This window comes from Neolamprologus brichardi, chromosome 22 (genome assembly GCF_056152115.1).
Source record: "Neolamprologus brichardi isolate AB-2024 chromosome 22, ASM5615211v1, whole genome shotgun sequence".
NCBI classification, from domain to species: Eukaryota; Metazoa; Chordata; class Actinopteri; order Cichliformes; family Cichlidae; genus Neolamprologus; species Neolamprologus brichardi.
In genome coordinates this window covers 29,942,724-29,954,615 of record NC_142124.1, presented here as the reverse complement: position 1 = coordinate 29,954,615, position 11,892 = coordinate 29,942,724, and the positions used below count along the sequence as shown (strand labels likewise).

The 11,892-nt window shown below is 42.9% G+C and overlaps 1 protein-coding gene across 1 annotated transcript; it reads right to left on the bottom strand.

The window, feature by feature from the left end:
- Positions 1-2,132: 2,132 nt before the first annotated feature.
- On the bottom strand, positions 2,133-9,926 carry e2f3 (E2F transcription factor 3). Its single transcript, XM_087835512.1, has 6 exons — positions 9,830-9,926; positions 8,126-8,354; positions 6,458-6,589; positions 5,106-5,220; positions 4,808-4,988; positions 2,133-4,607 (listed from the first exon to the last, which is right to left on the bottom strand). The coding sequence occupies exons 1-6, from the start codon at positions 9,876-9,878 to the stop codon at positions 4,351-4,353; spliced, it is 963 nt and encodes a 320-aa protein (XP_087691638.1). The 5' UTR covers positions 9,879-9,926; the 3' UTR covers positions 2,133-4,350.
- Positions 9,927-11,892: the final 1,966 nt, after the last annotated feature.

Genomic DNA, 11,892 nt, shown 5'->3' with positions numbered 1-11,892 from the left:
CTCGACCTGTGAATCCTGTATTTGCAGTGTCTCATTGTTGCACCTGTTGTTAATTTCATTAACACCAAAGCAGCTGAAACTAATTAACACCCCCTCTGCTACCTAACTGACCACATCAATATAAAGTTTCATTGACCTGATGACGCTCTGATTAAAAAGTGTTCCCGTAATTGTTTGAGCAGTGTATTAATGACTGCGTATGAGTAAGGCCCAAAAGAAAACAACAGCAGATTTAACGGGAGTTATTCCACTCAAGGCCAGAAAAAACTAATTTCAACTCTGTTGAACTTCCCACACGTCACAACCTTGAGCCAAAAGCACATTTTTCTCCATGACCAACTTTGAACATCGCTAACGTGGATATATCCGTTTCAAAAGCAAAGCTCTCCCAGTTGATTGTCTGTAGTGCAGAGTAACAGAAACAAGCCTTGGAGCTTTTTTCTGCTTTCTGATAATTCACAGAGGAAAACTTGAAAAAGTGCTTCTTGTTTACACTTTAAAGGATTGTATCAGCATGTGGGAGAGCTGGCTCATCAAAACAAGATCCATCTTCTGAAAGCTTACCCTTTTACCTTTTAATACCCAGCACAATTAAATTATTGTTAAAATAATTTTCCAATATAGTGAAAATTTAACAACCACAAATTTGAAGCCTTCAGTGTTTAATAAGCTTTACTTAAAAACAAGATAAGAAAGTGTGCTTAAGTAGTCAGGGACAGCTCTCCAGGCTTCTTGAAGGACAGTCAAAGCTCTTCTTTGGGTGTTGCCTCTTGTTGATGATCCCATGATGCTTCAATAATGCTGAGGTCCTGGCTGTGGGGAGGCCAGTCCATGTCTGATCATGTTCAATTGTGGTTTGTTTGTGTCTTTTCCACTCGAGGCATGTTTTTAGTGCACGCAACGTGAACCCAAATGCTTCCCTGATGGCACTGAATGCTGGATCACAATCCAACAGTAGTTGGACAAGATCTCAAACACCGCTGTCTGAGATGCAAGCCAAACTATAACCGAGCCGCCACCGTTTTCCCCTCTCTCCTGACTCTGTCTGTACAAATTGATTTGAAACATATTTCAAAATTGTTTTTTCATTTCATTCGAACTGTTGCCACCCATTTTCAGTCTTGTAATTTGTAATGAGTTCTGCAATTTGCCATATCTCAGTCTTTTCTCTTCCCTTCCTTAAGAAGGGAACAGTAGATTGGATCAACTGAAGGGCCAGAACCATCTCTCAGGTGCTGTGTCAAGTTGTTTTTTGACCTAATAAATCTTTGGGAATCAGCTTGTTGGCACAAAAATACTATTTTATGCCATTGGCTCATTAAATCGGAACTAATTGTGTGCGTTTTTTTTTTTTTTTTTTTTAAAAAACAAGCTGCTTGTTGCTTGCAAGTGCCAAATGATGCAATTTCAAACTGGTTCTTTGCCAAGTTGTCCGTTATGTGGAGACAACACCAGCTCATCTCTTGAGTTGGCGCTTATTTTTCCTCCCCCACACACACTTTAATGATTCATAGGTCAGTGTTACATGATCTAATTGATTAAGGCTTACACTACCACTTAAATCAACTAGTCAGAAACATTTAACAGGCATTAGAGCAGGGGTGTCCAACTCCAGGCCTCGAGTGCTGGTGTCTTGCAGGTTTTAGATGTGTCCTTGATCCAACACAGCTGATTTAAATGGCTAAATTTCCTTCTCAACATGTCTTGAAGTTCTCCAGAGGCCTGATAATGAACTAATCGTTTGATTCAGGTGCGTTGACCCAGGGTGAGATCTAAAACTTGCAGGATACCGGCCCTTGAGGCCTGGAGTTGGACACCCCTGCATTAGAGGATCCAATGTTCATTTAAAGCTCTTTTTAATCTCAGTAGCTTTGCACGATTCAGACCTGTGTGTCTTCTACTTATACCAGCTGCCTGTATTAAAACTGTCTTCTGACCCTTATAAACAGAAACTCTGGACAGCAGTTGTGATCCACTCTCAGTGACATCACAGAGAACCACGAGTTGGAAAAACTCTTAAACCTTAACATTCAGTGCTGTCTGAATATAAGGAAAAGCATAATGAGAGTAATTTAACGTGGACTTACTGAAAAGCAAAATGTAATTTAAAAATAAGAGAAAACAGAATAGACTTGTTTATTAATAAGTAAATGAGTTCAAATTTATTCAAGTTTTGATACAATATTTAACAGAAATGAGAAGGCAACCCTCAGCAGAGGTCTTCTGGCTACAAAGCTGCATAAGAGGGACAGAATCAGTGTTAAAAGGAGGCTCTCGAGTGAGAATGAATCTAACTGAACACAAAACTGATGCGAATACGTGAACAACAGTAAAAATAACATGAGGGGAAAAACCTGAAGCTTTCAATTAGATCTTAGTGTCGAATTGTTAAAAACACAGAAAACAGTTTTTCCTTTCACAGCCTCCCGACTCTGCCAAGCAAACATAACACACATCGTGAAGAGACTAGCCCACTCTGTGGATTACAGAACACCAGATATGAGTGCCAACAGTGGTTAGCCGTTCAATGCCTCGTAAATACAGCAGTTTAGCCACTCGAGCCGGGCGCTGTCCTAGTTTGATACAGACAACAAATGACAAGAATTCTGGTGAGCGTTCATGAGAGATGCTCAAGTGAGCATGAAAAGGGTTTAGTGTTACAGTCCTTTCATCAGCAGAAGCCCTTTCATTCTCCGAGAACGATGACAAAACAGTTCACCCGAATGCAACGCGTTTGTTTTTAGTGGCGCCGAACAACCTCGCTGAAGTGTGCGCCGTGAAAAAGGCACAATTTAAAATGTTCTGTAAACAAGAACGGGCTTTAAATGGTAGAGCCTCTCCTCTGTGCTTTTAGTGGTTCAGCGTGTCATCATCAGACAATCCTGCTCCTCTTAACAGCTAAGAGAGCGCATACAGGCCGCGGCGGTACCTGAGAAAGTGACCTGCTGAAATGTCCGCCATCATAATTAGTGTCATTTTAAACTGGCGATCAATATTAAAGCAAAGCTCTCGTACATGTCAAACTCTGGACAACATTGTAAATACCAGAGCCCGACAGATATCAGCCGATATCAGCATTCCTAATCGCGCGTTAAAGTTGAAAAGTGGAAAGAAGACATGGCTGTAGAGCATATTTTGAGTGTTGATGTTGCAAACTTTTAGTTCAGAGATCACTCCTCTGTGACTTCTCGGTAAGCAACACCTGTTTGTTACACCACAGACAACAAGCAGCTGATCTGAGCACCTCCAGTTAGAGTGCTTTTAAACTACATGTGCCAAATCTTATGGAAATGTGGTTATGCTAAATATTGCTGCTTATAAGTTGGATTTTTAAATTGCCAGATATCAGTTTAGGTCTTAGTCATCCTACATCAGTGGGGCTTTGGTAAATACTGTGTATGAATCAGCCTTTAACTTATGAAATTGTACCAGGTGTAAAAGCTACTGGAACCCTGAGAAAAGCCAACATGGGCTTATAGCACACTGTGCTATGAGGCGTTCAGTCTAAGTAGCACAGAGTAATGCACTGTTCCAACACATCAGTAAACCTTAACAGTCATTGGTCATAGCCTAACCAATCAACATTCACCTGTTACTTTGTTATGTCATCACAAACTGCTTCATAGCCAAAATCTTTATTCCGTCACGCTGAGCCGCAAACTCAGTCTTAAACTGCACATCGAGACGATTCAAATGACCTCGATGCAATACGATAAATCTGAGGGCAATGAGAGCACGTGCCTGGACCGATATATCGTCCTGACTTAAGGTATCTGAAATGAAAAACCTGGATGGGAGAAGGCCAAATAATGGACAGGTTTGCTTTAAACGCATCACTGCAAGGTAATACAAGACCAGCTGTAACTAATAAGACACAAATCTGCATTAGTGTCTCCAAGTCGAGTGAATCAGTAATAAAGCACAACAATGTTCATCAAACAGTTGTGTATTAATGCCATCTGCAGCTGTTTGTCATCACAGAGCTCCAACACAAGCAGCAAGAGTCTAATGAATGACTTTGGACAGACTTCTAAACCTTTGGTGTACGTCACCTCTCCAGACCAGTTCACAGTGTCCCTGTAACTGACAAAGCTCTGGGTTCAAATCAGTCCTTTTTGTTGACACTGAAATACTGACATTGTGGAGAAGAGCTGTCAAAAAGGCCTCAAAAACAGAAACAACATGCCTCAGAGTGTGTGTCAGCTCCAGTCCAAAAGAGAAGAAAAGAGGCCTGGATGGCAATGGAATTACATGGAAGTCTCCTTCACTAGTTTGGCTCCTTCAACTAGTTTATTGGATCCCGTTAATATCCCATTTACATGGAAATTCCATTTATTCCTTCACATCTGTTCAGAGAAGCGGAATATCCAGAGGCAACTGGTCCAAGTCAACAGAGGAGAAGAGGTCAGTGATGCCCTCCCCGTCAGCCACGCTCACAAAGCAGCCCTCCTCATTGTGAGAGAAGGCCACAGGGGGACTGAGAGCAACAAAACTGCACTCAGAGGGGGGCTGGGGGAAGGTGAGAGTGGAGGGCATAGGAAAGCGCTGCTGCGGTTCAGGCTGAAGCTTGGAGAGATTATCAATTCCACAACTGCTGTTAGCGTTTTCTGGAATGACACGGGAGTGTGAATGAGGAGACACCGGTGAGGAAGAAAGTGATCAAAATCACCCAAAAATCTCAAACCAGAGTTGGAGCTGGGCACAGTACCGTTCAAGGCTCCTGTGACAGCAACGCGGTTACGGGGATACGTCGTTTCCTCGTCCTCTGTGGCACCAGAGCGACAGGACGCTCAAACACAAGACTCACCTCTGGAAGACTGAGCGAAGGCCGCGAAGGGCAAATCGAGCATGGAGTCGCTGTCATTTAAATAACTTCCACTGCCCTCGTCAGCAGCTGAATAACCTGTGGCTTCGATGGGGAGGGGCTCATCGGAGCACATGAACACATCAATGGGTCCCTGAGTGCTGCTGAGGTGGATCTGCAGGCTCTGAGCATTGAGAAAGCAGACACGTGAATTTTGATTAACGACTCAAAAACAGCAGCAGTTCCACTAGAGAACAGAAATGACTCTAATAACGTTACACCTTGTCCGACTGACATGTACCTCGTCTGGGTGTGGCACTACGAGTTGAGTCTCTGCGGGGGCTTTGATCACGATCACAGTCTGATCTTTCAGAGCGGGAATCCTATAGATATCCTTGTAAGTCAAATAGGCGTATGTGAGCCACAAAGTCAAGGAAGACAATAAAAACAACAGACTGGTGTTTGTGTGCCGCTGGAGCTTAGAGTTCAATGGACTCCAAAACTCATGCACGTGTCGCACCAGCAGTGTGGTTTCACCTACATCGTGTCAGCTTTTCGAATCACAACTGTACGACTGCAGGACACCGCATGCTCACACTGCAACAGTTTCTTTATCACAAGGTAGACCTGTTTTCTTTACAACAATATGAGCCACAATTCATAAAACAAACACCAAAAAAAAACACTATAGACCCATTAGGAAGGTGTTTTTCCCCCTGCCACAAGAGAGGCAGATTTATCCCACTTGGGCTTCAGTTTTCCTTTTAGCCAAGCCGGCAATTAAATACAATACATTTGTGATAATACATCAATCAAATGTGATCAAGTGGCAAAATTCATTCATTCAATTTGTTGCCAACTACAAACATCAAAACTCACATTAACTACTGGCCAAAATGTCACTGATGTAAAACAGGCATTCCCAACAAATATGACACAGCTGCTGCAGGTGGGATTTAACTACAAAATGACCCGCACGCTCTTTAACGCAGGCACAGTGCAATCAGTCCGTCTGCGGTTATGAATTGGATGGCAGTTATTTTCAAACCTGCAGTTGGTCTGAGCCAATCCGCGATTGCTGGGAGAAACTGCCCTCCCACCAGGCAACCAATCACCCTGTAATTAAAAGCGGGCGTTGTGGACCAGCTGGTTGCTGCAACTACTTTGAATCGGCCATCAAATTTGATTTGAAAAAATAAATAAAAAATTCAACGCAATCACCAGACAACCACTTCTTTTTATTAACCACAAGTCGGGTGCGTTCTGAAACATTACTGATAATTAATTCCAGGTATTGTTTGCTCTTTGAAAGCTAGTATTTTTCCTTGATTGGAACAAATAAACTTTTCCTCCTTTATGCCAACAGCACACACACCACTCCAGTAAAGACTGTCTCTGGTCAGCCATTATTAAATGTTGACAGTTTACAAAGAAAGATGTACCTCTAGTGCCACCTGCATGTCTCATGAAGTCATTGCAGTTTGAAAGGCAGACATACTGAGACTTTGAGAACACCTCAGGGCTCCTGGTGCTGTTACTTTAACTGCAAACACTAATATTTTTATCCGAGCAGTTTTGCCCATTAAACCTGCCTTCAGAGTATTTCCTGGGTGACAATAAAGAGTGAAATGAAGCTGAACAGACAAAGGATATCTGTGACTGTGGCAGTCCTCACACAGCTCATGAATCTGCTCCGTACAGCTTTGGATCAGCTCGTCCAGCTTCCTCTCCTCCTCGCCAAGAGCCTTTAGCACAGGCTGATAGTCTTCACTCAGTTGTCCGCCCCTGTGCACAAGCATTCAAAAACACCCAGGTCAACAGCGAAACAAGCAACACTCAAGGTATCCAATGTGCCTGAGCATTAGAGGCAGAAAAAAAGCCCCCTTGCCCTACTAAATACAGTGGCCTGCAAAAGTATTCGGCCCCCTTGAACTTTCCCACATTTTGTCACATTACAGCCACAAACATGAATCAATGTTACTGGAATTCCACATGAAAGACCAATAAAAAGTGGTGAACACGTGAGAAGTGGAACGAAAATCATACACGATTCCAAACATTTTTTACAAATAAATAACTGAAAAGTGGGGTGTGCGTAATTATTCAGTCCCCTGAGTCAATACTTTGTAGAACCACCTTTTGCTGCAGTTACAGCTGCCAGTCTTTTAGGGTATGTCTCTACCAGCTTTGCACATCTAGAGACTGAAATCCTTGCCCATTCTTCTTTGCAAAACAGCTCCAGCTCAGTCAGATTAGATGGACAGCGTTTGTGAACAGCAGTTTTCAGATCTTGCCACAGATTCTCGATTGGATTTAGATCTGGACTTTGACTGGGCCATTCTAACACATGGATATGTTTTGTTTTAAACCATCCCATTGTTGCCCTGGCTTTATGTTTAGGGTCGTTGTCCTGCTGGAAGGTGAACCTCCGCCCCAGTCTCAAGTCTTTTGCAGACTCGAAGAGGTTTTCTTCCAAGATTGCCCTGTATTTGGCTCCATCCATCTTCCCATCAACTCTGACCAGCTTCCCTGTCCCTGCTGAAGAGAAGCACCCCCAGAGCATAATGCTGCCATCACCATATTTGACAGTGGGGATGGTGTATTCAGAGTGATGTGCAGTGTTAGTTTTCCGCCACACATAGCGTTTTGCATTTTGGCCAAAAAGTTCCATTTTGGTGTCATCTGACCAGAACACCTTCTTCCACATGTTTGCTGTGTCCCCCACATGGCTCGTGGCAAATTGCAAACGGGACTTCTTATGGTTTTCTGTTAACAATGGCTTTCTTCTTGCCACTCTTCCATAAAGGCCAACTTTGTGCAGTGCACGACTAGTAATTGTCCTATGGACAGATTCCCCCACCTGAGCTGTAGATCTCTGCAGCTCGTCCAGAGTCACCATGGGCCTCTTGGCTGCATTTCTGATCAACCTCTGAGGCCGTCACAGAGCAGCTGTATTTGTACTGACATTAGATTACACACAGGTGCCCTCTATTTAGTCATTAGCACTCATCAGGCAATGTCTATGGGCAACTTACTGCACTCAGACCAAAGGGGGCTGAATAATTACGCACACCCCACTTTGCAGTTATTTATTTGTAAAAAATGTTTGGAATGATGTATGATTTTCGTTCCACTTCTCACGTGTACACCACTTTGTGTTGGTCTTTCACGTGGAATTCCAATGAAATTGATTCATGTTTGTGGCTGTAATGCGACAAAATGTGGGAAAGTTCAAGGGGGCTGAATACTTTTGCAGGCCACTGTATACATTTATGCATAAAATGGGTCTGTTTGTTACTTACTGGCCCAGTTTATACTTACCACCACTGGATGTGGTTTTTAGACTTCTTTTTGATGAGCTGGATCCCTTCAAGGACATTTGTGATATCATAGATGCGCCTCTTAGAGGCGCCAAGTTCCCGACACACTACGTTTAAATCCAAAACCCCATCGGTGGAGCACCTCAGGAGTTCTGCAAACTTCCGGGTCAAGATACCCAGCGACGTATCGAAGCGTGACCTCTCCCGCTTGCACATTAGGGAACCGAGACCTGGAGGATAAACGGACAGGTGGAGACTGAGATGTTTTCTTGCTGGTAATGGCTGCACCTTAGGAGTATCTCTTAACCCCCCTTTTCCTTGACTACCTACTCAGATCAACTCTGTACGGTTTGCCATGACTTTCAGGATTTTCTATTAGGTTATAGTATCTGGTTAGGTTATAGTTGCCCTGGAGGCAACAGCTACAGCAGGAATAAGGTTGGCTGGTGCTTGTGTATGTGATGGTCTGTCAGAACTTTCTCTCAACAAGATAGTTTTACATGCATGTAGCTGAGATTACAGTTAAGGCGGAGTTCAAAGATGGGCAGCGTCTGACTGCTCAGTTAGTGAGTAAGGCTGCCATTCATGACCCAAAAACTTCAAAATGTTAATCCTTGTGATAATCATCAAGTCCCCCAAACTGTATCTGTCACTGACTCATTCAAGGATGAAGATGACACCAATTTTGAGTTTAAGTTTTTTACCAGCACAGTTCTGCAGTACACCAATGACACAACTGTCTAACAGGTAATATGACCAAAAACCTTCCAGTCCTTTCTTGTCCACTAGACCTACAGGATCTCATTCTAAATCCGTAGGCTTTAAGATGAATCTGGTGACCCTTTGCATCTATAGCAGCTTCTACTGTTCTGGGAAGACTTGCTACAAGATTGAGTGTGTGTGGGACTTTTTGCCCCGCTGATCCAGCAGAGTACTTATGAGGTCAAATGCTGATGTTGGAATTAGAAAGTCTGACTTGCTGTTGCAGTCCTAGAGTCCAGTGAATACTTTACACCACTCTGTCCGATGCAAGCCTCATAACACCAACCACAGGAGAACCACAAAGCTCCTGATGCACACTTTTTGTCCTGATGTTAATGCCAGAGGACCTTTGAAACTCTGCAGTTACTTAGTCAGCCTAGCTTGGCAAGGACTTTTTCACATTGTGTACTTTAGCACTCTGTCATCCTGCCCTGCAAGAGTGCATGCTCTGACACTTCAAGGCTGAGTTACTAAATACTTCTGCTTGCAATAAAACCACTTACAGCCGATCTTGGAATATTTAGGAGAGGACCAAGTTCATGAACAGACTTTCTGCAACAGTGCAGTCCTATTATAGTACTAAGCTCTTGAGAATAACCCAGTCTTTCACAAATGTTTGCAAAGGCAGACTGCATGACTGAGTGCTGGATTTTATACACCTGTGACCGTGGGATTAAATCAACACCTCAACTGAGTGATTAAGCCGTGTGGCCCAGTTAGTCCATTTTTTGAAGGAGAAGCATATCAAAGCATTTGACACCATTAACTTATTAATTTAAGTTTTTGCTACACACGCCATTGGAACAAAATATCACCCATTAACTATGCTCTCCTGTAAACTGTAAAGCTGCGTCCGAGAGGTTTTATCCATTTCTTCCTTGGAACGGGCATGTTTTTCCATCTGATAATCCAGAGCACAAGTTATTACATCACACAGCCTTACTGGTTTCTCCTGCGTTTGTCAGATGGACCTCTGGCAGCACTGCCTCCATCCTGGAGGTCTGGGGCGGGTCACCGTCTTCCAGCTCCAGCTTTATTCCTTTGCCTGAAAATATTTAAGACAACTTGTTAGAAGTTACTGCTTGATATTGCAATATCATGCAACTTGTGATGTGTTTCCCCCTAATTTGTCACAGGGCTGCAATTTTTGCAGTAATATAAACTTGTCACTAGCCCACTGCCTTTACTTGAGAACCATGTAATTGTAAGATGTGAGCACGTCTCTGCATAAACTAGTAAACCCGTGTTGCCTTCACGGACTAATTGCTTTAGTTATTTCAAGCTGTCACTTATTACTTCGCAACTGGGGCAGAAGCTAGCTTCCCTCATCAGTGTGTGTGTGTGTGTAAGCTAACAGTAGAAACACTCCCCATCCCCCTCCCATGCTGAGCATGCGGCAGTTGTTTTGCAGCAATGATAAACAGCACCCCGCTACCGGGCTCCTTACCAATGTTTCCTCACACAAACTCGACGGCTGAAGTGTGCAGTCAGATTACACGGCACCCGAAGTCCGACATTTACACAAGTCCCCGACCATGCGCGAAGGGAAAAAACAAGCGTAAATCTACCGGAAATACGCAAAAGTTCGCGAACGGTCACAGTCCACCCTTCTAAATAAAATCATACTCACACGGGTTTAAAAGTTGAACTTCTTCAATTAAAACATGACATCGTTATGAAAAAGCCTTTAAACCTAAAGTATGAAGTGATCCATTATAGCTTATATTAACTATTAATGCAAACTGTTTAAATTCTGTATTGTGTCGTGTTTTTTAACCAGTTTGAAGAAAATCAGAAAAATAAATAAATAAATAATAATAAAAACAGCAGAAACTAAACAAAAACATTACATTTTACACCAAATCTTACCATCTACAGTTATTTTTTTACTACTGTTGATTATTTTAGACGTTATACTCTGATTTTTATACAGCAAGGACACCTATGCAACTTTAAAACTAAATACTTTTTTGGACAAGCCTTTATTCTGAAAAGGTACTTCCTGGCTAACCAGCACGCAGATGACCGATAATAACCTTAACTGATAAACCACAAAGTATTTAAGTCTCTCACCGCTTGCGTAAAATAGTCTCCGTTATATAGACATGTCCACATCAGCTGTCAAACCGCACTTCGTTTCTCAATTATAAACGGCCGTAACAAATATAAGCCTTCGGGCCTTTTCGAGCTTCACTTTCCTCTGGTCTCTGGGGTTTGGTGCTGCCTACCTCCAAGAACTCCACTTTCACAGCGATTCCCACACAAAGGGCCCCGACCTATTAGGGTCCACACAGCCTCTGTACACTCCTGTTAGGCTCTCCGAGAACAAGAAACCAGCTTTTCTTCTACCGTCAAGCAGAAACAGTCACCCTTATCATGATTTCTACTGAGCATCCTGACGGGGTTTTAAAATGTTTTAAATTCAAGCTGTAAACAGTTTTCCCGGTATCCTTTTAAACCAGATTTTCACGAGACAGGATATCGGCTATGCACGCTAGTGGTGGGCGGATCGATCCAAATATCGACTGTATCGATACCAAGTCGGCATCGGATCGATACTAGCCTGGTGAGATCGATTCTTTACTTTAAGTTTTGCTCTTGTTTGCAGTGCTGTGCTTTCAACAAATATGAAACAGCCTCGCTCCTGTGTCAGCGCAGAGAAGGCGCACTTTGCTTCTCCTCCCCCCTCTTATGTTTAGGTGTTGTGCTGTCACGTGACGCGATTTAGACGCTTTGGGGGTTAAGTTGTTTACACATTTTCACCAGTTATATTATATTTTCACAACAGTACTTGTTTTAACTTGTTTACTGGTTCTCGTTCATTTTTTAAAGAAAAATCTTTAAAAAAAAAACTTGATAACCAAACCACCACGGCAGACCCGATGGTATTTTCATGCTTCGCAGCATCTTTTATTCTTACAATAATCACACGGCTGCTGTAACAGCACATTCAACGGCTGCAGTTCTCCCGCTGCCAGCTGTACACATCATCAACAACACAAGAAG

What these genes read in the sequence shown, in the direction of transcription:
- e2f3 (XM_087835512.1), bottom strand. Translation starts at nt 9,878, where the DNA reads ATGGAGGCAGTGCTGCCAGAGGTCCATCTGACAAACGCAGGAGAAACC. An exon ending in AAAAACCACATCCAGTGGTG is followed by an intron (nt 6,590 to 8,125) that starts GTAAGTATAAAC and finishes GCTTGTGCACAG; the next exon opens with GGGCGGACAACTGAGTGAAG. An exon ending in TAGTGCCACACCCAGACGAG is followed by an intron (nt 4,989 to 5,105) that starts GTACATGTCAGT and finishes CTCAATGCTCAG; the next exon opens with AGCCTGCAGATCCACCTCAG.